The sequence below is a fragment of the Gymnoscopelus microlampas genome (assembly GCF_963454915.1).
Source record: "Gymnoscopelus microlampas genome assembly, chromosome: 6".
NCBI classification, from domain to species: Eukaryota; Metazoa; Chordata; class Actinopteri; order Myctophiformes; family Myctophidae; genus Gymnoscopelus; species Gymnoscopelus microlampas.
The window spans coordinates 47,372,364-47,399,655 of NC_139943.1; the positions used below are offsets into that span (position 1 = coordinate 47,372,364).

The 27,292-nt window shown below is 41.1% G+C and overlaps 1 protein-coding gene across 1 annotated transcript in view; it reads left to right on the forward strand.

The window, feature by feature from the left end:
• The window catches only part of LOC311047883 (uncharacterized protein), a gene marked incomplete at its 3' end in the record, with an annotated part of 16,377 nt that extends 309 nt beyond the window's left edge, over nt 1-16,068 (forward strand). The window contains exons 2-4 of the mRNA XM_084060832.1: nt 3,986-4,050; nt 4,173-5,470; nt 15,790-16,068. Of these exons, the coding sequence (XP_083916958.1) occupies nt 4,047-4,050; nt 4,173-5,470; nt 15,790-16,068 (1,581 nt within the window). The 5' untranslated portion in view covers nt 3,986-4,046. The remainder of the gene's footprint in view (nt 1-3,985; nt 4,051-4,172; nt 5,471-15,789) is intronic.
• Between the last annotated feature and the right edge of the window lie 11,224 nt (nt 16,069-27,292).

The following is a 27,292-nucleotide window of genomic DNA, read 5'->3' on the forward strand; positions in this document are numbered from 1 at the left end:
CGATCTCTGATTATTTGCAGGGTCATATTGGCTGATACCGATATATTACATTATTATATATTATATTTATATTGAGATAATTTCTAAATCTTTTCATTTTAAATTGTTGTATTGCTGGTGAAAGTTGATGGTAAGCCCCCCTCTCCACTAACCCTACTGTGATGAATTTTTTTAATGGAATAAATATATTGATTAAATATATATATGAAAGACAATTGACTGACTTTTAAGTAACAAACTAAACTATGACATCATATTTGTATGCTATAATAAGCCATCTGCTTATTACAGAATTATTTGAATTGTTGTATAACACAAAACATTTAGGCTAATGCATATTTATGTTATGTGGCATATGAAACTTAGATCATTGAATCGTGTTTGTTATAAGTGTTATTCATATTGTCTGTTGCCTATATTCATAGCCTCTGCTCTAAACAATGCAGCCTGCCTTAGCTCTCCCAATCACAATTCCCTGGAGCCACCACTATGTGTGATACACAAACTAAGCTTACCATAAATACAATCATTGTTTAGTTTATCACTGTCTTAATTGGCTTTTTGACTACTATAAGCTTCTCTCTCACCAACACATAGCCCTCCTCACACACACGCTGCCTTTATCTCACAGAACAGCAAGCTGTTGATCATGCAACAGCTTGCTGTTCTGTGAGATAAAGGCAGCGTGTGTGAGAGGAGGGCTATATATGGTAAGGCAGGGAGCCCTGACTCTCTAAAAGAGACAGAGACAGGCAGACTGGCTGCTCTGCGAGTACAAAAGCCATTGATGGTAATATTCAGTGTTGGGTAACGTGCGTTAGTAGCGTAACGCCGTTACGTAATATATTACCGAATTGCGGTAACGGGTAATATAACGCATTACTACATGGAGAAGCTGTAATATATTATTAAAATGACACTACGTTACTACGTTACTTTGTGCGTTACCCACCAAAGTGAAGATGTGTTTTTTTCGTCCACCCACAAAGCTGCAGCCTACAGCAAAATCCCTGTTAAAACTAAGCATGCCTCTCTCTACAGCTATCATTGTCAACAGATCTCTGTGATTCTAATTTTACTATAATCAGCTGAAGGGAGAGTGTGTAGTCTATTTCATCCTACTATAATTCTAGTAACCTGACGGTGGGTGGATGGGGTCCTGGGTCTCCGATCAAACTGCGCATGCGTCGTTGCCAGGTTTCGCGAGAGAAACAAGCAACGAGGTCTATGAAAACGAGGCCAAACCAAACGAACCCTATACCACCAACATTGGCCCTACAGCGCTTACAGTACGCCGACATGGCAACACCGAGACCCCGCCCACTCTCTGACTGTCTACAATTCTTTCTGTGGAAAGTAAACACACCAGACGGCCCCGGCGCCGCGGCCGCCATTGAAATCAGCAGCTCGCTCGCTTCACACAGCTCACGCACAGTTACCTCCTAAATGCTGAAATAAGCACACATTTCGAACCAATGTGGTAATATTCTCACACAAACAAGCCCAACTTACATTTCTGTCCATTACAAATGTCACAAGACACGAAGGAGACGAGGCAGCGGCCCCGCGGAAGTCGCGGCCTAGCGCAAGCATAAGCCTCGCCTGGGAGTGGGGCCTTTACCCCAACATCGCCGCGCCGCCCGACGGATGTCGGCGCGCTGCCACCCGCGACGTCCCGCGCCATGTAAACAAACTACCGGTTGTTGCTAATACTGTCTAAAGCATGTATGTGAATGCTTATGTCCAATACTGTGTTGCCGTTAGTTGGGTTTAAGCCAACAGCTGCCTATAATGGGCCGTCAGTGTGGAGCTAAGCCACGGGTAGCGTTAGCATGCGGCTAACGTTAATGTTACACAACGCAGCTGTCGTCACTCAAACGGCTACGTTAAACATCTTATCAACAACCTGTATGAACGTTAGTGTGGTCAATGTCATCAATGCTAACTAATTAGCCCGTTGAACAGTGTTATTTTGGGGACTTTGGTGGGTTTCTGTGACACAATGTCACGATGTAGCAACTCACAGTGTTATGTCACACGCAATTGAATAGCTTGCAATCAATTGAAAATAGCCGATCTACAAGCTCTCAATGCGTCGCGATACACACAATATACACATCTTTACAAAACAGCTGATCTACAAGCTCAAAACAACTCGCAAAGCCACACGTCCACCGTCAGGTTACTAGAATTATAGTAGGATACACACACGCCCGTGGAGAGGGGTGACCGCGGGCCGGGGGGGGGGGGAGAAACCGCGCGACAGGACGTACATTAACCCCAAATTTGCAACTGGGTAGCGTTAGCAATTAGCATGCGCCACGCTAATGTTAACCAACGCTGCTGTCGTCACTCAAACGGCTACGTCAAACATCTTATCAACAACCTGTATGAACGTTAGTGTGGTCAATGTCATCAATGCTAACTAATTAGCCCGTTGAACAGTGTTATTTTGGTGACTTTTGTGGATTTCTGTGATACAATGTCACGAGGTGGCATCTCAGAGTGTTATGTCACAGTCCGACTGAATAGCTTAGCACTTCCAGTCGTTCCTTCACAATAAAGGTTGCAACAAACTGAAAATAGCTGATCTACAAGCTCACAACGCCTCGCGATGCGTTGTGAAAATAGGGAGATGGGGAGAGAGAGAGAGAGAGGGACGGAGAGAATACTCAAATACCTTGAGTAAAAATACTTCAGAGTACTCAACATGAGTAAAAATACTTAAAAGTACTGAAAAGTTGAAAACAAGAGTAAAAATACTTAAATATTGATGAAAACACTACAAATACCTAAAAGTTGATAAAAACACTACAAATACCTAAAAGTTGATAAAAACAGTACAAATACTTAAAAATCTATAAAAAAAACTTTAAAGCTAATAAAGTCATTAAAAACACTTTCAAGTAAATACATTGAGTAACAATACTTACTTAACTACTACTACAAATACTCTTTTAGTACCGCCTCTTTTAGTACCGCCTCAATACCAGCTTCAATGCATTACTGAAATTACATTTATATGAAATACATCACAACACCCTCCTATAATATAAAAAAAAACAGCCGAAGGGGTCCGCCATGTTCCACAGGGGTGCGCGGGCCCCCAGGGGGTCCGGGGACACCCAGGAGAATAAAAAAGAAATGTTGATTTTTTTTCTTTTTCACTTTTGGAATTTTTTGTCCCACGCTTTTGGTACCCCAAAATAGGGGGGCGCCACGACGGGGCGCGCGCGGGGGAGAAACCGCGCGACAGGACGTGCATTAACCCCAACTTTGCAACTACTTTCGCCTGCGCCCTTCACCGGGTATGGTCTAGTTCATTTAAAGAAGGCAAGTTAAGCATCACGCAATGCAATGTTCCAATTTACACACGTCAGTTTTATTCATCGATTACGCAGGAAATAATGAACTGATTACAAAAATATAAAATCATTACTAATCAGTAACATGTAGGTGATACTTATGTCTATCAAATGTGGTTTTATTGAAAGGCAATTAAAGTCCAGAGCAAAGTTAGAAGCCAAACATCGGGTGTGTGTGCTCAATGTAAAATCCCCATGGTGCGGCTGCAGAGTTCATGTCGGACTCTGGTCGGAACGTGAGCAGTGTTGCCAGATTGTGCGAGAGGAATACGCAATAGGTCTATGAAAACAAGGCCAAAAGAAGCGACTATATAGGCCACTTCAGAGCACTTCAAACCTATATATATCAGTATCAGTTGTACAGAGCAGTGTTATTTTGTTGTGATGTTTATGTAAATATATGCATATATGTATGTAGGCCTATGTACCGTACGTGTGTGCGTGCGTGCGTGACACACACACACACACACACACACACACACACACACACACACACACACACACACACACACACACACACACACACACACACACACACACACACACACAGACACAGTACAGTATATGTATTGATGTATTCATTCATTCATTCAAATCATTTTACCACTGTGTTTCTTCAGGTAAAAGAATACACGCAACATACACAAGGTGGAAAACAAAAGTACACGGTGACGGAACACAATGGGTGAGTTGTTCTTTTTAGATATTTTTTGCTTTGAGCACAAACTGCTTGCTTGTCATATTATTTTAGTTCATTCAGCAGCAGCAGCTATAGTTCATATATGTTCATATCATTTGTGTCAGCAGCTGGATCTGATGTGCGTATTGTGCTTCTGGGCAAGACCGGCGTGGGCAAGAGTTCCACTGGGAACACCATCCTGGGCACAGAGGAGTTCGTCGAGGAATCCTCACCTGTATCGGTGACCAGGCAGTGCAGGAAATGTGAAACCAAAGTGTCGGGAAGAAAGGTGGTGGTGGTCGACACGCCCGGGCTCTTTGACACATCGCTGACCAATGAGGAGATGAAGGAGGAGATTGTGAAGTGCGTGTACATGACCGTACCCGGTCCCCACGTCTTCCTGCTGGTGATCAGGCTGGGCACAAGGTTCACCCAAGAGGAACAGATGACCATGAAATGGATTCAGAAGAACTTCTCCAAGCTGGCTTTGAAGTACGCATTAGTTTTGTTCACTGGTGAAGACGCCATAGACATACCGGTGGAGGATTATATAGAGAAAAGCCCAGAACTTAATCAGCTAATTATTGAGTGTGGGGGAAGGTTCCATGCTTTTGACAACAAAAAGAAAGACCGGGCACAGGTGACCCGTCTGCTAGCCAAGATTGATAAGATGGTAAAGGCCAATGGTGGACAGCATTACACAGATAAGATGTACTTAGAGGCCCAGAGAAAAATTCAAGAGGAGGAGGAGAGAAAGAGGAGGGAGGAAGAGATGAAACGACAGGAGGAGGAAAGGAAAAGGCAGGAGGAACAGAGAAAGAAAATGGAGGCCATGAAAAAGGAGTTGGAGAGACAAGAGAAACAGAGGCGTGAGGAAGACAGGAAGAGGTTTGAGGAAGAAAACAGAAAGAGGGTTGAGGAGGAGAGAAAGAGGAGAGAGGAGGACATGAGGGAGTACGAGAGGAGAATAGAGGAGGGCAGGAAAAGGTCTGAAGAACAAGAAAGGAAGAGGCGTGAAGAGGAAAGAAAGCGTGAGGAAGACAGGAAGAGGTTTGAGGAAGAAAACAGAAAGAGGGTTGAGGAGGAGAGAAAGAGGAGAGAGGAGGACATGAGGGAGTACGAGAGGAGAATAGAGGAGGGCAGGAAAAGGTCTGAAGAACAAGAAAGGAAGAGGCGTGAAGAGGAAAGAAAGAGTAGAGAGGAGGAGAAGAAGGAGTGGGAGGAGGAACAGAGGGAGAAAATGGAGGCCATGAGAAAGGAGTTGAGGGAAGCAAAGAACAACAACCCATTGGTTTTTCTGGGGAAGTTAGCACTGACCGTTCCAACTTTCTTAGGTGGTGCAGCAGTAGGGCTGGGTGAGGCAATAGGAGATGAATACCTACCGATAGCAGGTCGTAATCGTCATAACACGGAGGTTCCCGAAAGTGTAAGCGTGATAGAAGAAGTAATGGAAACGATGCCACTACCAGTAAAGATTCCACTAAAAGCCGTAAACCGTGCGGTGGATGAAGTTAGTGCTCTTTGGAAGAAATAATCAATATACTAACCCTAGCCACATCTTGGACAACATAGGCCTTCATAAATAAAATAAATAAAAAACAAGGAATACAGTATAGGGCTAATAAGGCTACTTATACTCTCTTAGACGTAAAATGGTGCATTTATATAGCGCTTTTATCCAAATATATATATTTATCCGCTTTTATTACATAGATTTTGCATTACATTCACACACCGATGGCGGAGGAAACCATGCAAGGCACCAACATGCTCATCGGGAGCAATTAGGGGTTCAGCGTCTTGCTGAAGGACACTTAGACACTAAACTCTGGAGGAGCCCGGGATCGAACTGGGTACATCACGCTTCCCCTCCGGCCACTCTACCCCTGAGCCACTGCCGACATACTCAACAACCTTTTTTTTTGTGGCCCAACCTCTCTAAGGAAATTGGTAGACGTGCTTTTCAATTACTTCATTTAATATCTTCAAGACTTGTTTTTGTGCTGACCTGAAACCCACCTGTACTTGATTCTGAGTGTTAATTTTATTTTATAGATTATACGCTGTTCTTATTTTGGGGAAATGTTTGCCTGCTTGGTTCTGCTTCTAGGTCCTCACCTGACACACCATGACAATCCTCTAAATTGTGCTAAATGTGCTATATGAGAGAAACCCGTTTTTTTCCAATATCAAACTTTGGAAACGATACATTGATGTATCTCCCTGAGTTAATTTCTTATGTAAACAACACTACTACAGTACCTTTCTCAAGTTTACTGCAGACAGCAGTTTAACCTCGATGTGTGGTCGTTTCCAAAGACCATCTTAACCAAATTCAAACCACTATCTATAGAAAACCTATGGAAAGAAATACTCTATTACATTTTAGCTCAAACCATCCCAGTCACCTGAAACACAACATTCCAACAGGACAATTCTTATGTCTCAGACGGAATTGTTCCTCACTAGAAATTTTCAATAACCAAGTCCCTGTCATGAGGAATCCATTTTTACATAGAGGATACCCAAAAAATATCCTGGATCAATCTGTGAATCAAGCTCAACAGACTCCCAGGGGGAAAAAAAGATGTGAAACCTCCAAGTGTTTTGTGTCAGATTTCAACTTCTGTTCTAAACAGATCAAACAAATAATATTAAAACATTGGCCGATTTTACAGATGGAACCTATGCTCAACATAACAACTAATGCTCCTCTCTTTGCACACAGAAGAGCCCTAACTCTCAGAGACTGGTTTAATCCTGAATGTTCCACCTGGCTGTCCCTCAAGGGCAACTATAGATGTGGACGGTGTGCACATTGCCACAATAGGCCTACTACCAATTGTAAATTCTTCTCACATCCTTTGACAGGTAAAAAGTATAAACAAAAGAGTTTCATCAACTGTAACTCCACCAGTGTGGTTTACATGTTAACCTGTGGTAAGGCTTATATTGGCCAAACAAAAAGATGCCTGAAATTGAGGATCTCTGAACACAAAACTGCTATACGCACAGGCAATATTGAATATGCCATGGCTAAACACTACCTTGAGGCATGGTTCACCCTCATCTTTGCGCTTTGTAGGGATTGAACAAGTGGTTACTACCCCTAGAGGGGGTAACCTCCGCAAATTGCTATCTCAGAGAGAAATGTTTTGGATTTATCAACTCAACACCATGCAACCAAATGGCCTAAATGATGATTTCTCCTACAAACCCTTTTTATAGACAAACAATGTGTACAGTCAACCTCATTATAATCAGATTTTTTTGTTCTTTTCTTATGTCCAAAGTCTCCCTAATGTGTGAGTCCCTGTTGTGCCCTTTCTGTGCTATTTGGATGATCTCATTATTCATAGTGTGACATCTTAAAAAAGAAATGTAATTGATGCGTGATCTGTGATATTTGCACTGATATTGTTGTGAACTGCTGTTCTGACTGTGACAGTGATATTGTGTAATTGATTGATTGTCAAGCATGTACCTCCCCGACTACACAGGTGGGGATGATTTGTGCATGTTTAAAAGAGGGGCATGCACCCCCAGTATCACTCTTTAATCTAATCTGCTCTGAGGAAGGCTACGGCCGAAACGCGTTAGCGTTCTCACAATAAAATGAGAAACTACATCTGAGCCACTGTCTTGCAGTATTTATTTTGGAGTGCCGCTTTTGGAGTGCCGTTTTGATTTGAATCCTCTAAATACATTTCAAAATAATAGTTTCCATAAGAGCTTTTTCTTGGCCTCACATTTTGTGCAAATGCTTTGTTTATCTCCCCTAATCAAAGTAATTGTGTGAAAATACAGTGAAATTGTATTTTATGTGATGACGGCACCATTGCATCTTTGACAAAATCATTCTGTGTGACCTTTTTAATTCAACAAAATGTGTTAAACAAATTAATTTTGAAATGTTACAGCTGGTTTTACTGATCTATACTTATTTGCAAGCTGGTGTTGCACACCGAAAATAGCAAATCTACATGCTCATGATATTGCATTGGGAGCTTGTAGTAGTGGCTATTTTCGGTGTGCAACACAATGAGGCCTCCCTCCATGAACAACTGTCATTAGAGTAAGCTGCTGCCTCCATTATGGAGACAAAACCCAATGATTTCACTCTTTTACAATTGTATAGTTTAGGCCTAATATTAAGAATCTCTTGGATCTTGCTTGAAGTAGGCTTAATACTTAAATTACTATAAATAAAATAATTAATAAATAAAAGTTCATGTATCTGTTCTCCTTTATTACATCCTTTAGAATAACATTGTTATAGTGTGGGGTGGGGGAGTTGCAGCATGAACCCATGTGAACCATGCCACCAAGGACCACTAACAACCAGTGTTGCCATGTCTGTCCATGACTTGTTTTTCTGTAAGTTTGCTTGTAAGTATCGGTAGTTGCGGGTTATTTTTTTGGCTTGTTTCTAAAGTGTAGTTGCTTATTTGGGCTTGTTTCCTAATGTTGTTAAGCCAGTGGTTCTCAAACATTGTCATGTCAAGGACCCCCAAATTAATAGTAATTGTCCACGTATCTCCATCTGAAAATAATAAATGTTTTTTTTTTAAATAGCGGATCTACTAGCTTGTAGATCGGCTATTTTCAAATAGCCTATTCATTGTTTTGTATATACTGCAGGTTTAACACTTGCATGACTAAGCCAACAACATGACCGATTTTGAGAATTTAAAGTGGATTATCATCTCTCACGAAGCTCTGAGAAAGTTCCCCTTTCATGACTTTTCCTAAATATTTGTTTCAAAACATCTCCGTTTTTTTTTTCTGAAACGTATTATAAATATGAATTATATACCATATATACCATCCCAGTCGTCATATTTTGGCTAAATTGACCGCTCTCCCCCTCTCTCCCCCAGGGTAGAGCACTTTACACCTCGTTTACCCCCCACAGAGTAACCTCGGTCCCAGCCTCACTCATCTGCGAAAAGAAGAGCCTGGTCACGACCTAAAGCAGCGAGTGTCTAGGAAGTCCTGAGTGGACAGATTTCCGTTTCCCCCGGAAACGATATTTTTTGACCAATCACAACACTCGTTTCATTCACGGAGAATGTTAACAGATTTGTAAAGCATCAACGTCATTTCCTTGGGCGGTACTTCCGCCAAATTCAACCATTTCCGGTTGTCAACTTCCTAGACAACCAACATCGCAGGTCTTGCCCAGGGTGCCCACAGAGCGGCCCGCAGCGCAGCAGAGAACTGCTGCAATAAGAGTCTATGTTGCCATGTCTGCTTATTATAAGCGACTTTGGGCTTGATTTCCACGTCTTTCTATTATTATTATTATTATAATTATATATAATATAGCTGCAAGCAGCAATAAGCGGTTTCGAGGATAGGGCAGAAAAGACAGTGAGAGGGTGAGAAAGAGGCAGAAAGACAGACAGGCAGACAGTGAGAGAGTGAGAGAGAGGCAGACAGACAGACAGGCACACAGTGAGAGAGTGAGAGAGAGGCAGACAGACAGTGACAGAGAGAGGCATGTCTTGCAGTACTGACTGAGCCATTGGATAGACAGAATTGGATTTCATATGTGGTAAGTTATACAGCATGGGTTGCTTATTATATACATACAAGCTCATAATGCGTCACATTGTAGATCGGCTGTATGTTGTTACTGTAGGTGTTGTATTAATAATTACATCCGCAAAGTAACAAGTAACTAAAGCTGTCATCTGCTGTAATTGTAGTAGAGTAGAGTAGTAAAGTAAAAGTGCCTAAGAATTGTACTGTGCATGTGACAGGTGTGATGAGTGAGAGGGGTGGATCCAATCCATGGGAATAGGGGGAATTCCAAATGATGATCACCTCAACGCATTGTTGGGGACAGGGATCGAACCAGCGACCTATGGATTCACAGGCTGCCTCTCTTCTCATTGAGCTAAAGCTGGGGAACAATAGCCTGGGACGGGGGGGGAAGAAGGGGAAAAAAAGGGAAGGAGGGGGAAGGAGAAGCTGTGGGGGAGGAGGAAGGGGGAGCTGTGGATCGAAAGGTCACCAGTTCGATTCCCGACCGGAACATCTCTCTAACCCAAAGTCTTACCATATTTGAAAAGTCTTTCAAATATAATTTCATTAGTGACACAGTCAGTGTCTTATTGAGAATGCCATACAGCCAAGGAGTAATATTTTACTTGAACTGTAGTGATATTTTAACTGTGATTAACAGAGCTGAAATATTATGGCCTGATCTATATAAAGTGTGTGTGTGTATATATATATATATATATATATATATATATATATATATATATATATATATATATATATATATATATATATAAATAAAACTATATATATATATATATAAATGATATGCATATATACACACTATTATAATTATGGACTGAGTTATATGCAGTGTAGCCATACATCTCTCTATCTAAATATATATATGGTTTGTGCATTTAACCTTTGTATGCCTTTGTGTGTAAACAAATCAGTTGCCTTCTATCTATGCATGGCTGATGTTTGCATGCAATGTAGAACTGTCTCATCATCTGTTTGAATTTGCAAAAAGCTAAACTTTGCTTGACTGCTATTTGTACCGGTATATTTAGTAGAAAAAGTCAAAAGTATAGCTCTAGAAATAAAGTGCAGATTTATTGCAAAATATACACATCTTAGAAATACATGAATGAAATAATGATACAAAATACAATTAACAAATAATGTGCTAGCAAACTCTGCTTTATTGGACAAAAGGGCAAGGTTTCAGCTCAATTGGAGCCCCATTGAAGTCTTTCATAAAATTAAAGTATCTGCAGTTGTGTATAAAAAAATATTAAAAAAAAAAACGTAATGCTAGAATGACAACATGATTGTTTTAGGGTATTATAGTAGTAATGTATGATGAGGCTGATCTTTGAGGAAGAGGAAACCCAAATGCACTGCACTGTGCTGCACGTAACAGTTAATACAAATTCTGAATGGAATCTGCACCTTCCATCGCGGCAGTCAGCAGAGTAGCCCTGAAACATGACTGTCATGGCGCTACTTGTTCCTGTTTTTTTTGAAGATTTTACATTTACAACCAGCACATCTACATAAACGTTCAAATTTCAAATATAAACTGCTAAGCCCCCGGCCACGGATGTTAAAAGTTAAAGTGCATGGGTTTAAATACCCGTATCTTCCGTATTATTCAATAAAAAGCTTTTTAATCCGATCACCGGCCATTTTCTTCGGATTTTCTCCAATGTCAACTACGCGCCCCTATCGGTTGGGAGGTGTATTGCACCCTGAGACATTATTAAAAATATAGAAAATGGCGGCGATCGGATTATAAAGCTTTTTATTGAACAATACAATATTGATACAATAACATACGGGTATTTAGACCCATGCGCTTTAACTTGTAACATCCGTGGCCGGGGGGGTCAGCACTTTATATTTGATATGAAAGTTTATGTAGACGCGCTGGTTGTAAATGTAAAACTTTCAAAAAACAGGATCAAGTAGCGCCATGACGCTTGTGACAGACGATCGTCATGCATTGTGAACCATGGCTACTCAGGGAGTTGCTATTTTTTAGGGCTTTTTTTTTAGGATTTTTTAGTCGTTTCGTAGTAAATAAGGTAGGAGACCAGCGGTGGTGGAAAGTAACTAAGTACATTTACTCAAGTACCGTAATTAGGTATAGTTGTGAGGTATTTTTTACTTTAGTGGAGTATTTCCAATTTACTTTTACTTCTACTCCACTACATCTGATCTCAGAGGCAAATATTGTACTTTTTACTCCACCACAATTTTTTGCTAAGTTACTAGTTACTTTGTAGATTTTTATTATTATTATTATTACTACAACATGACGTACAGTAACCACTTCAGCCCTTACATTTCGGCCATTTAAAAATAGCAGATCCACAAGCTCACAGTGAGCTTGTGGATCTGCTATTTTCAAAACATTTTTATATATTTTATACATTTGAAAACGTGTGAAATGGGACAGTCTGCATGAGTACTTTCTGCGTTTGGTACTTTCTGAATTCCGGACTTTAACTTGTAACAGAGAGTGTTTCTACATTGCAGTAGGCTATTATTGATACTTATACTTAAGTAAAACAAGTACTTTTTCGGGCACTGCAGACTAGTAGAAGGTTAAATAGAAAGAACATTGCCAGGAGCTTAACTTTATAGTGAGGATAACGTTCCAAAAGTTATTTCACATCACAGCGCAGCATTTGCAAGCAGAGTTCAGCAGCAGCCTAATCAACGCACCTGCGCTTTATAAAAGAAAAAGGAAAGAGAAGCTGGACGGAACGCTCGCTGGTTGGTTGCAGTAAACGAATCAGGTGTCTCCAAATTCTTTATATCCAACTCCATCTTTTCCCCACCCAGTTGGAATCGAGCATTTCCATCAAATGGAAATGAGGAGGCGTGATTTGAAGAAAGCAGTCAATGAGAGTGCAGCTTTCCCATCTTTTGGGGGATTTAGGAAATGCTGAAACGTGATTGCACGTTAGGTATCCAGACTATCCCTCTCCCGGCACCGCTAGAGATATGGCCTCCCTGATGGTGTCTGTTTATATCTATAGGTTTTTCTGTCCGTTATGAACCAAGCCTCTGTTTAGCTAACTACTGTAGATCACTGGTTCACAAAACATTTACCAATAAAGTTTTTTTTTTTGTCTCCTCGGAATGGAAACTAGTGAAAATAGTCGATCTACAAGCTCACAACGTGTTGCTATCTGAAAAGTTGTGAGATTGTAGATCGGCTATTTTCACAAGAAAGTATGTCATACATAAAAAACAACTACTCTCAAAAAAGCATTTCATGTTATTGTTTAAAAATTGCACATGTCTGAATTAACAGGGTCATGTTTTGTACAATGCAATTTAAATGTAAACTGTAATGAGTGGGATTTGAACCAGGGACCTTCGGCACATGAGGCTCACACTTTACTGGTCGAGCTATTGAATCCACAGCCTCAGACAGTGAGAAAGGAGAGTCCAACAAAACAAAACAAAAGGGCGAATGAAGTACGTCATACATTGAAAATAACTACTTTCAAGTAAGCATTTCACGTTATCTTTAACAACTGCACATGCATTCATTGATACAGTCATGTTGTGTGCAATGCAATTATAATGAAGTCTACATGAGGTGGCATTTGAACCGGCAACCCTGTGGTTTCAAGGCAGATGATTAAGCGATCAAGCTATTGGACCAACATACCTGAACCCGTGAAAAAGGTCCTCATACATTTATTTGACACAGTTTCACGCGAATTGCTCAGAAATCCTTTGTTTAAATGTTTTTCAAACTGCTCAATATATTTCGGAATGGAAACTAGTGAAAATAGTCGATCTACAAGCTCACAACGCGTTGCTATCTGAAAAGTTGTGAGATTGTAGATCGGCTATTTTCACAAGAAAGTATGTCATACATAAAAAACAACTACTCTCAAAAAAGCATTTCATGTTATTGTTTAAAAATTGCACATGTCTGAATTAACAGTGTCATGTTTTGTACAATGCAATTTAAATGTAAACTGTAATGAGTGGAATTTGAACCAGGGACCTTCGGCACATGAGGCTCACACTCTACTGGTCGAGCTATTGAATCCACAGCCTCAGACAGTGAGAAAGGAGAATCCAACAAAACAAAACAAAAGGGCGAATGAAGTACGTCATACATTGAAAATAACTACTCTCAAGTATGCATTTCTCGTTATCTTTAACAATTGCACATGCATTCATTGATACAGTCATGTTGTGTGCAATGCAATTATAATGAAGTCTACATGAGGTGGGATTCGAACCGGCAACCCTGTGGTTTCAAGGCAGATGATTAAGCGATCAAGCTATTGGACCAACACACCTGAACCTGTGAAAAAAGGCCTCACACATTTATTTGACACAGTTTCACGCAAATTGCTCAGAAATCCTTGGTTTAAATGTTTTTCAAACTGCTCAAAATTGCAGACAATCTAAGGGCAGAGCTTACTGGTCAAAGTGATACATGTGTCCTCATGAGTCAAGGCACATGTGTAAGCAGGTTTAACGGCTGTCGGCCAAACGAGGCATGACTTTTGCCTGTTTAAAGTTTGCATTTTCAAAAAATTGCTATAGCGCCCCCCTTTGACCAATTGGAGTAAGATTGGTTTCAGTGATACTTGGAATGACCCTCTACAATATTGCAAAGTGTCAAACAAATGTGAGTCTGCATGTATGTGTTAGGGGCAGATGAATAATTTTCATAAAACTGCAATTTTCATTGGCTTATAAAAGCTTAACGTTTTCACTTATGGAAAATCCGCTTGCTCACGTCTGTCGGCATTGGTCCAAAGTTCATGTGTAGACAGTTTCGTACAGATTGCTCAGAAATCCCAGGAGGAGAGTGATTTTTACTGCTTTTTACTGCTTTTCATAGAATTCAAAATGGTGGGAGATCTAAAGGTCAGAGGTCAAAAGTCAAACAGTGAAAGTTGTTAGGCATGAGGAGACGCATGTGTGCATCGAAGTTTCATGGCTGTAGGTCAAACAGGGCATGAGTTGTACCTGTTCAAAGTTGGCATGTTCAATTGAGTGCTATAGCGCCACCCTTTGGCCAATGGTTGTGAGTTTCGGGTCTTCGCCGTTTGGCATAGCCCTCTACCATATTGCCGAGTTTCATAAAAAGTGACCACGCGGTTAGGCCAGAACTGCCAAAACCGGCGGAAGAATAAGAAAGCCAAGAGATGCAATAAGGCTTTCGAGAGCCTGATAGGCCTCGAAACCTTAATGAGCAGCTTGGTCAAAATAGTTAGTTACTTAATATACCTCTCTATCCATCTATCTATCTATATTTATATGCAACTAGTTTTCACACTTTTTTATTTGACTTCATCACAATCACACTGTACAACATAAACTTTGACCCCGATGTGATTTGGTCACGCAACTCTCTGATCTGGAGTCAGACGCGCTACCGTTGCGCCTCGAAGGCACAATATGAACTAACATTTAGCTAGTGTTAATTTTTCACCAAATGATACGTTCACATTTTTCGTTCTATCTTAATGGGGAACCAGTATTGGATTTCCTACATTACATAATATCTAAAAGCCCAAACTATCAGATGAGGTCTGGAGGACTATATTCTACCACAATCCTTTCAGGCGTAAAAACCCTAAGTAAGGCTTGTCCGGTGGCCTTATTACACCTCATGAAACCATAATACTGGCTGTATTTGAGTGCAATTGAATATGCACTCATACTGTCAGTATACACAATGGAATGAAGGAAAGAGAAATATTACTGTCTGGATTCTGTGTCTTTGACCCACAGATTCCTTTATTTATTGTAGCTAGTGCAGTATAGTTGACTTTTTGACTGATTGATTGAATACTTTATTAGTCAGGAATGTAAACAGCACGAGGTACAGCTAAAAGGATAACACAAAAAAGTCCTGGGGACTTGTTTCCATTGTGGTCCTATGTATTCAATTCATCAACAAAGCATTAAAGAATTAACACAAACTCATTGTAGTGATGGCAGGAATTTAAGTTCTCTTTAATTGTGCAGTTATTGTAACTTGCTCCGCATAGTGTTGCTCAAATGTCAAATGTGAAAATATTCAAATGTGTGCAATGAAAATGTTTTTGTGTGAGTTTACAAGTTCCTCAAGGTAATATGACTCTGGCTCATGTTGGAAATCCCCAACGTTCTGGAAGAATGCACATCCTTCAGATTCAAGAGCTTATTTCCATATTGCCATTGTTTTGTGCAGATTTGTCCTAGTGTCCATCCATCCACCCATCTTCAACCTCTTATCCGGAGTCGGGTCGCAGGGGCAACAGTTCCAGCAGAGAACTCCAGACTTCCCTTACCCAGGCAACATTAGACTTCATCTTGGGGAATCCCAAGGCCCAGGCCAGCGTGGAGACTGGAGATATAATCCCTCATCTGGTCCTTGGTCTGCCAGGGGGTCTCCTCCCAGAGGACCTCCGTATAGGGAGATGCTCAGGAGGCATCCGTACTAGATGCCCAAACCACCTTAGCTGGCTCCTTTCCAAGTGAAGGAGCAGTGGCTCAACTCCGCGTCTCTCACGGATGACTGAACTCCTCACCCTGTCTGTAAGGGAGATACCAGCCACCAGTCTGAGAAAACTCATTTCGGCCGCTTGTAGCCGTGATCTTATTCTTTCAGTCATGGCCCACACTTCATGACCATAGGTGAGAGTAGGAATGAGGACTGCTAGGTATATCGAGAGCTTTGCCTTCTGGCTCAGCTCTCTTTTCGTCACAACAGTGGGGTACAGCGACTACAATACTGCTCCTGCTGCTCAGATTATCCGACTGATCGCCTGTTCCGTCCTACCCTCACTCGTGAACAAGACCCAGAGATACTGAAACTCGTCCTTCACTTGGGGCAAAGGCTCATTCCTTACCTGGAGTGAACAATCCACCGGTTTCCTGATGAGAACTATGGCCTCAGATTTGGAGATGGTGATCCTCATCCTTGTCCTATTGTAGGGTAAACACAATTTTGGCAACGGAAGATTTGATTAACCACATATACTTATACTTTCTTGTACAAGAATTGGCAAAAAAAAAAGAAAAAAGCTCTGCTTGTCTCTGCTATTTTCAGTATTCTTTGTAAATGTTATGAATTTATTTCACCTATAATAACATGCCCAACATAGGGACATGCATGTTGTAAGTGGTTACCCCATTAAGACCGGGAACGCATCTGTCATTTTTAAATTTCTTTGGCTATTCTTTTTTTTTTTTATCGTGAAAATGTGTGCAAATCTTTGAGTATATATGTTTTCAAATATATTCATCTTTGCTTCTGGGGGTCCCTGGAACAACATATTTTGATGGGGGTCCGCAGCTAAATACATATAATTTTGGGGGTCCTTGACATGAAAAAGTTTGAGAACCACTGATTATAACAACATAAGTAAAAAAAAAAAAAAGAAGAAAAGAAAGAAGAGGAAAGAAGAAAAGGAAAAAAAAGAAATTGCAGATTTACAAGCTCATAGCACGGCACTCTGTGCCACGCTATGAGCTTGTAGATCTGCTATTTTTGAATAGCCAAAGAAATCTGAAAATGACACACTGATGCATTCCCGGTCTGAATGGAATGTGAAACAAGCTTTTTGGATCTGGCAGCGTCAGGTTAGTGGTGATGGGGATATTGCTCAACAACTCAAAGGCTGTGGCTGTGCACACTGCAATGGCAAGAAATCATTGTGGTTTATTTTCTTGGGACAAGTCTGACGACGGTAAGCTCCCAAGTTCAATGCCCAACAGCCAGGCAGTGGTAACTGTCTGGCACAAGTGTCTTCTGTTCAGTCCAAATCTCCCCGGGGAAGAGCATCAGCAAAGTACCTCAAATGTAAATGTAATGTGAAATGGGTCAATTTGGAAGTTAAATCTTTTACACACAGAGTTATATTTGACAGCGTAAAAGTACTTGGCTCGGCTAAGCTATGTTAAATTGCTCCTTATGATGGTGCTGGATAGAGACCACCCATTACAACTATTAACCACTTAAACCCCCTTATACTTTGTTGACTAGGGTCCCCCAGGGGTCTATACTGGGTCCTTTCCATTTCCATCCACACCAAATATCCCCGGCAAAAATAGCGTTCAGACTTAACTTAAATGAACTCTACAGATTAGACTGTGTAGGCTCTGTGATCGTGGCACAGAGAAGCCACAGTAATGCGTGTGTGTGTGTGTGAGTGAGAGAGAGAGAGAGACGAGAGAGAGAGAGACTATGTAAAAGTACTCGTCTCCTCCCCGAGGGGGGTTAAAGTTCAATCTCCCCCTGAAAGAGGGACAGTGCACTTGGGTTTCATATCACAACATCTCCCACTGAGCAGGACCAACCGCATCACTGGCATGCACGCGCGCACGCACACACACACACGCGCACGGACGCACGCACGCGCGCGCACACACGCACACACATCAAGACAAAACTCCCCATCAGGCGCTACAGTCAAAACACACCTGTTAAAAAGTATGAAAGATTGAAGAAAATAAATAGAGAGACGTGCATTTCCTGCCGGGGGCAGCCACTCTTATACTCTCTCTTCTATTTGTTTTGACATTCATTAGCTTATCATTACCAGCCAACCCAACAGGCTAGGAAGGAACCCATAGATTTACCGCCTCCGGTGGGGCAATATTTGCATACCGACACCATTCCCATCTTGAAATTCAAATACACAGTCAAGGCTGTGGCAATCAATGGTGGAAAATAAGGAAAACAGCAGACTAATTCTAACACCAATGTTTGCACTCCACTTTTAACCTGAAGTCATTTCTGGCGTGCTGTTAGCCAGCAAGTGCTAAATATAGCCAAAGAATATAATAAAACCGACTCCAGCTTACACATATATACACTATCATGTTGATTTTTAGAAACATCACAGCATAACAAGTAAGGTTTCCTTTTCTCAGTTATAAACTAGTTTATTTCAACAAATATTTGATATCAAAGCAACAACAACAAAAAAAGTTCAGAATAAAAAAAAAAGCAAGGAAAAAAAAGAAGCGTAAATAATCAAAATGAAGGTTCTGGTTCTTATTTCCTGCCATCGTTTGCATATGGAGCGTGTCATTTGCTGGAGGTCTAAGGACTTTGTTCCATGTGGTTCAGCGCTGGCTGCGGTCAGGTTAAGACAGTGATACCCGAGCATAATGAGAGTAATGGAAGCGCCTGAAGATATTTGGGCTCAGCCTGCAAGTATTGTTCTTAATTAATTTTCAGAAGAGGGAGCCCAGGTTTAGAGCCCAAACACGGCTGTAGGGGGTTGTTGTTGTAGGAGATAACATTGTACCATTAAAAAAAGAAAAAAAGACTTTTGTTGGTAGAGGTGGGGTCTCGTCACACAAGTTATTATGCATCCGCGCTCAAATAAGTCATGTGTCGGATTTTGTGGTAGCTTGGGACGGAATGCATTTGTTTTATACAGTGTTCCAACACTACACACACGTCACTAGCTGCAGGGGGATTGTGGTGCAGGAGAAAATGGCACATTGAAAACCCCCAGAAAAGGTCATTTTGATGAGTGAAAAATAAATAGTAGCCTATGTGTGCTGCATTTATGTGTGGCCTTTCTTCAAATTGTGCATTACGTTCACCCATTCACATACTGATGACGCAGTTAGTGGTTAAGTGAAAGAAGTGCTAGCCTTTTCCAAACCATCCGCCTGTCTACTTCACTGTTGTCAATTTTAACACAAAATGTCCAATTCTATTAACATATGCTGTAAATTATGAATATGAAAGTGAGAATTAAAAAAAATTAAATGTCCCCTTTCTCATTGTTGTCTAAGTCAAAAAGAAAAAGGAAGAAAAACAGTTTTCTATTTATTTTTTATTTCACAATAGGGTGGCCACAGCCAGAAGTTAAGGCTATTTGGAAGTCCTTGGTATGGAAATGTGTTGAAACCTCTGCTCCATGTCCATGGGTCAGGAGGGACAATAATAAAGGTGTCTTGAGTGTGTTTTACTTTGGGACTTTCTCCCTCTTCTTGCCCCCTCCCCAGCCTCCACTCATCTGGACAGGGTTGTCCCTGAAGGAGATGCGCTCTTTCTTTAGCGGAGAAGACGTGACCCTCTCTGGAGACAGCACCTCTTGTTCTGCAGAGAGCATGAGGAAGAACACAGGTGAAACCCTCTTAATCAATTTAACTGTTAAACAAACCATTAATATCTTGTTTTACTTGGTGGTAAAGCAGAGTATACAATACTGGCCATGCTGGGGCGTGTTGGTGGATAACTGGATAGTGAGTCGCTCCCGAATCACAACATCCCAGGTTGGTGCATATTTGAGCACCTCAATGTGCGCTAATTTTAAAAATAAATGAATTATTATTGTAATGTTTTGTCTGTTTTTTGTATCGTCTGTTATACACTGTATTGTCTCTAAAATAAAATAAAAATCTATTATGAAAATAAATAAAAAAGTGTGCTACTGTAGCTATTTTTCTTTACCTTCTATATAGTATTGCTGCTATTCTTAAATAATAATACAAAAATGTTTTGTTATTGCTGCTACAACATTGAGGAACTGAAGCCAAATAATTTTATTCTTGTGTACTCGTAAGATGTACTTTTAAAAAATGTAATCTTAAATCGATTCTGGCTGGAGACCTGTGTTGCATGTAGCTCCCCCTCTCTCTGCCGTTTCCTGTCTCTCTACAATCCTGTACAAATAAAGCAAAAAACTTGCCTAAAATAACAGTACTGGTCACTCTAAAAGTTAAATTAACTGGTGTATATTTGGTGTCAATTAATCAACTGCGGCCTACACAATACCGATTCAACGCCTGTAAAATGATTGTAATATAAAAATATTTACATCAGTGTGATGGTCTAAAGCATTTGTTCTTACAGTGGGGTTCGGGGACCCCCAGGGGTCCTTGGGGAGGTTCCAGGGGGTCCCCAGCAAAATGTGTTAATATAGCATAACAATAAGTTTAACCTTTTATACTTTGGCTATTCAAAAATAGCAGATATACAAGCTCACAGCACGGCACCGAGTGCCACGCTATGAGCCTGTAGATCTGCTATTTTTGAAAAATCGTGAACATTTGTGCAAACCTTTGAATATATATATTTCAAAGCTAACATTCGTAACTCAAATCTTTGCTTCTGCGGGTCCCTGGAACAAAAATATTTTGAGATGGGGGTCCGCGACCAAATACATATCATTTTGGGGGTCCTCGACACGAAAAAGTCTGAGAACCAGTGGTCTAAAGAGAGTATTCACGCAGTGTATACACAGTATAAAAAAACGTATGGTGTGTCTGGAGGTGAAGCTTATGTGCTGGTGGTGTGCAGTCTCTCCCCCAGAAGTGCAGCCTTCAGTAGAGGGGAGGCCCCTTTCCATTTCACCTGGGGATCAGCACAAAGCTCTCCAAACACTGAGAACAAAGGCAGCGCCTCTACCGGGACATGATGCGTTCCACGTGTAGAGCTTGGGCCGGCGGTCGCCCGCTCGCCACCCCACACAGGGAGGCAGAGAGAGCAGCGGGGGGAGGAGAGATGTGGAGGGCCCGGGGGCAAGCATCCCAGGTACCAATATGGCCCCCCAAATACCTGCACAGCTGGCATTTGCGGTATAGAGTGTCCCTCTCGCTCAACCAGGGGAATTGGAATCATACCTGTTTGTATGTGCGTCTTTTGATTCTTGTCGTTATGTTATTTTTCTTTCTTTTCATGAGTGGTCGTTCCTGTGCACGCTCGTCTGCTGCATGCATGAGAAAATTATCAGTGTTCATCAGTGGTGGAAAAAGTACTACCATTTTTTACTTAAGTAGAAGTATTAAAAATTGACTTGAGTAAAAGTACAAGTATTGGTATCAAAATGTACTTAAAGTACCAAAAGTAGAAAGCACTCATTATGCAGAATGTTTTCAAATGTATAAAAACGTTTGAAAATAGCAGATCTATAAGCTCAAAATGCGTCGCAACGCGACGCATTGTGGATCGGCTATTTTCAAATGCCCGAAATGTAAATAGGGTTGAAGTGGTTAATGTTAATGTTTTGTAATAATAATCTAAATCTACAAAGTAACTAGTAACTCAAGTTTTAATGTAATTGTAGTGGTGTAAAATTACAATATTTGCCTCTGAGATGTAGTGGAGTAGAAGTAAAAGTATTGGAAATTGGAAATACTCAAGTAAAGTACAAATACCTCACAATTGTATTTAAGTACAGTACAGTACTTACAATGTAAGGTTTTTCTTTGTGGAGACGGAGGGTAGGTAGGCTGAAGGTTGGGAGGCAGGGGTATTAGGGGAGGCACAAGAGGGAGGAAAGGTCTGCTTGGATTTGAGCTAAGGCCAGCATCAGGGTATGTGGGTGCAGAGATGGGGGGTCTTAACCGCTGGGCACTTTAACTCCTGTTCTGGATGAGCTTTTCCAGCCTGCTTTCTCTCTGTCCTGGTGGTTAGATTTGTGTGATGCTGTTTAAAGGCAGTAAATCCTGCCACAGGCTTTTCACGTTTATTTTCAAAATCCGTCAGGCGGGCTCGGCTGATTGAATTTGGACTAATAATAGGACTTTTGCTCAATTGTTTGCTGCGAATGGAAAACAGAGGCCAAACAAATGGCTTTATCAACACACATGTTGCTAATTTCAACGCAAGTTGCATGGACATTCTATTAAGACGTAAAGAAATAAACACAGAGCTACATGTATGACCAAACCACTGTGACCAAAACAAATTGTTTTCAATGGTTTTGCCCCCATTAGCGGTCGAACAGCAGACAAAATTGAGGGAGTGAGATATGCGGCTTAAGTGGTTTCCTCTGCACAAGTAATGAAAATATTTTGTGGGGCAGAAAACGCATTTTATGGCTCCACCCTAGAGTGCAGCGGGTATCGTGTTGCAATAGGTTATAGAGTATTTACATAGTCTTTACTGCAATGGTGAGCTAAGTGAACCTTGTGACTTTACAACTTCACTTTGATGTGCACACCAAAAATACAGCTTTTTTAATAAACTATTTTAACTGCAAAACGGACTCACTGACTAAAGGATAATAAAAAGGATTTCAATTCAGTGTGGATCAATTCAGAACTCTACAGTCTCTTTACAGTAAATACACACATAACTCATTATCTTTGTCCATGTTCTTTCCTGACAAGCCAACCAATGTAACACATACTGCTCGACGACGAGGTTCTGATGATGTTTGATTTAGAAAGTTGAGTGACTTTTCCTTTCTTATGAAATATGTAATTGGCTTTTTGAGGAAATGCGTTTGCCTTACACATACATCCATATTTCAATTTGCAGCGGAAAATTTTATAAGTGGTGTTTTCTAATTGACGGAGACAGAGAAGCTTTGTGTCACTTCCCTTACCCTACCCCGAGTTTAAGGAGCGGCCTTGTATGCTAAGCACACACACACACACACACACACACACACACAGCAACACAGAGAAAGACTGGCTGGCTGCTGCTGTTGCTGCCGCACCTCGTGGATGCAATTTTGAAAATCATCGCTTCAAATCAAATTTGGCTCCATTAGCTGGAACAGGGTTTTCCTTCACTTCAGATTCCTGGGCTTGTTTAATGTGGTCATCTGCTGTCAGTCTGTCAGTAGCATCTTTGTCTGTCAAACTCGCGAGCCCCAGTCATCCTGACAGAAGCCTCAGTCATTCTTCAGTGCAAGGGGCTGTCCCCCCCGCCCCTTCTCTGCCGGCTTCCTCGAGAATTCACGGAACTCTGTCCCCAGTCCGACCTCGTTGCTCCCAGTTTTACCAGACAAGTGAAAAGACCCAAGCTAGTCAGCGTCTCGCTGCATCTGACTAGATGACTCACCACTGGCCTTGGCTGCATGGGTGCTTGCTTGAATATATGTCTGAAGAAACTGCACTGACCTGAGCTCCACACATGCAAGTAGTATTCAAACATGCACACACAACTTCCACTTACTGTACACACTTACATAAACACACACATACATGCACAAACGCGAACACAGGCACACAGAACACACACGTCTGCGTACTATACTATTATAAACAGTAATCGCTGTTTAATTAGAAATCATTAATTATTAGGGTTATCTGCAACTAGCTTTCTTCAATACGTTCCTTTAATTTTAAAATGAGTGTACAAGAGCACAGTAGTTGTACATAATACAGTATTATATTGTTTTGGTCATGAACTTTGGTCATCAAATTGTTAAGTTTACGTTACGCTTTTCTTGCGACGCAATGCATATTGTCTGTTAAAATGGCAATGGCCCAAAGTCCTGCAGTAGCTCCAAAAACATTAAGTAAATCATGAAAAAAAGAGGATAGCAAACAATAGTCTTTAACTCAGTCACCATTCCCCTTTTCAGCAATATCGCATGACACAAAGTTGTGCACAGAATCGCAAAGTGATGCAAATTATTTCCTCCAGGAGCACAACTGTCTGCTCAGTTTCAGATCATTGTAAGAGTATTCTGCATTAATCCTGACCTCAACTGAAAATGTCCCAGTAACTCAGTAAGCAATATTTTTAAACTGGCAAAAACACGCCAGTCAGTCGGACCCAACGAACACCTACTGAGTTTGGCTGAGAGAAAATGGCAGGGAAGTTTGTTGTTAAGTTTGGCGTAAACACGAAAGAGACTCACTTGCGTGTCCCCAAGAGTTCCTGTGAGGAGGACTGCGTTCTTTTCGAGGCTGGGAGACCGGAGAACTGTTGTTGGCCCACAATCCAACGGTCTGGCCCCATAATCGCCTGTATCCTGGGCTGGCCTGCACGCAACACACACGCATGCAACACACACACACGCATGCACACACACACGAGACATACAGTAGACATAAATACATGCAGATACACACATACACACACACACACACACACACACACACACACACACACACACACACACACACACACACACACACACACACACACACACACACACACACACACACACACACGAGAGAAGGAAATACATTTTTTTCACATCACGTCTCCCACAAAGCATGCCGGTATTTTGAAAAACATTCAACAATGAAATTCTAGATGCCTAATCCCAAATTCATAATTAGCTGCGCGCTAGTGTCGTGCACTGAAAATATCTGATCTACAAGCTCTACAATGACTCGCAGCGTGACGTGTTGCGAGCGTGTGGACCTGCTATTCTTGGAGTGCGACACCGCACGCCACAAAGTATATCCTTCCCTTTACATATCAAAGAAAGCGGTGCAATGCATATTGTCTGGATGGGCGGGGTGGGCTCATTCTTTTTTGTTTTTTGCCAGCGATCGTAATTCAAATGTTTTTTATATAATGGGAGACCTGCGGTTTCCGACTTCAAAGGCCTCACATGAGCATCGGTGGGGTTCACGAGGGGCCTGGCTGAAACCGCACTGCAGTGACACGGCAGCTTCTACAAGTGAAATGGAGAAATTGACGCTAGTTGATCCAATTGAATGTGTCACTGCAACCGGAGCTAGAACCTACACATGCACGCGCACGCACACACACACGCACACACAGACTCCCGGAGAGGGGAAACAACAGTGTGGTGGTTGACTTGAGACTTGTGACTGAGGAATGTAAACTATACATTCTTTCATATACTTTAACGTCTCCTCCATCTACTCCCAACTAACCCCCTAACAAGATTTAAAACAAGAGACAATTATTCACTGGAGGTAATTTAATGTATCTGTGAACACATACATTTAATGTATGTGTGAACGAGTAGTCTGTGTGTGTGTGTGTGTGTGTGTGTGTGTGTGTGTGTGTGTGTGTGTGTGTGTGTGTGTGTGTGTGTGTGTGTGTGTGTGTGTGTGGGTGGGTGCGTGCGCCAGCGCAATGTATCTGTACATCTGGGTGTTTGCTCCAGAGTATGTTGGTGTGTGCGTGCCTGTACTGTATGTGTGCGTGTCGTGTTGTGTGTGCGTGCATGCGTGCGTGTGTGTGCCTGTACTGTATGTACGTGCGTGTGTGTGCGTGCCTGTACTGTATGTATATGTGTGTGTGCGTGCGTGCGTGTGTGTGTGTGTGTGCGCGTGTGTCTGTACTGTATGTACGTGTACGTGCATGCGTGTGTGTTTGTGCGCAAAAATATATGGCCATACTTACCACAAGCTGCACCCTGCCTCCAATCAGAACGTCTGCATCGATCTCCGGTAGGAAATGTTCACTGGAAACAAGAAGATATGGAGGATAGGGACATGTTGGAGTCTGTTAGTGGTCGCTGGGCCTTGGTCTTTTCAATTCAGCGGTTTCCCCCCGTTCACGTCAACGCAATTACCTCCGACTGTGTCCGACCCAGACATCTGAGGTAGAACAGGATGACATGTGCGCTGATCCTAATGTCTATTTGTTATGTGGAGGGAAGAGGGAAGGGTACTGACTGAGTGGTACTCTGCTCTGCTGGTGGGTTTAGCTTTCTTTTATCAAAGCAGGGAATATTAACTACATAAACCCTGGCATCCCTATTTTGAGCACATTTTCTAAAATGTAAATAAATGGTAAACAATATTTCAGAAAAAATCTAAAGTAGATACGCTTATTTAGGGCTGAGGGGGTTAAATGGAGGAGAAGGTCAGTCGGTTCTTATTGTGTTTCAGACTATTTTTTCTTAAATGAAAACTACTATTGGGATTTTAATAAATCTTGACTTGATTTTACTGGAGAACAACTATACTTGAGACTGATAATGTCATGAATGTTTTCTAAGGCTGTTCTAAAATATCTACCTCAACTCCTTACAAGCTCCATAAATAATTTGAATTAAAGATAATAATAAATAGTAAAATAATAATTTAAGGTGAATACATTCAACTGTATTTAGAATTTAGATTTCAAGGATGGATAACCCTAACCCTAACCCTTGAACATAAGGTTAACATTATACAAATGGTAACATTTAATAAAACGTTCCCAAGAAAATGTAATTCGTTTTGAATTGAATGGTCAAAAAAATTTGTTAAAAATAATAATGTAGTCATGATCTTGTACTTTTTATACAAGATCCTTCAATTTTCATAATTCTACATGTTTAGGTCATGTACACAGATGTGACAGCTGTTCTTAACATTTTGTGCAATGCAATTTAAAAAAATCCTTGATCATGAAATTTCCCAATTCAAAATTCAAGTAACGTAAAAACCTGAGTATACAGTATATCATTTATATTTCTTTCTTTCTTTCTTTTTTACACAAAAGCCCTGCAAGACTTAAAAGTATGTTTTTCCCACCCATGCCAGATTTCTCAAATCACAAAAAAATATAGTATTTTGTACACTTTTGTTTTTGCACAATTCTTTAGTTTAGTTGAAAAATAATAACAAGCTATAATCAATCAAGGATACGTCCAGGACTTATTTCCATTGTGGTCCTTTTGCAAATAACAAGTACATGTACTGTCACGTTATGATTATGTAGGTACAGGTGTGAGAGCAACCACCAAGTTCAACTCCAGCCTCTGTCAGGCAGTATGACTGTGTGTGAGCCTCACCTCTCAGAGTGTGCATGCTGGCTGTGAAGCCACTGTTGAGTACGTTCTTGGTTTACACTCATCTGCTCCGCAAGGCCCGGCTCAGCTTCCCCATCTGCACCTGACAGGAAATATCAATTAAAATGTCAGACTATGAACCACTTGAGCGCTATTCAAATACTTTCAAATATAGCTATGTTTGACATTGTTTTAAAATTATAGAAACATTTTGAAACATGTTTAATGATTTTTTTTTTATTGCCTAAAATAGGGGCGCCAGGTTGAAGGTGGTTAAAACTTTGCCTGCTTGG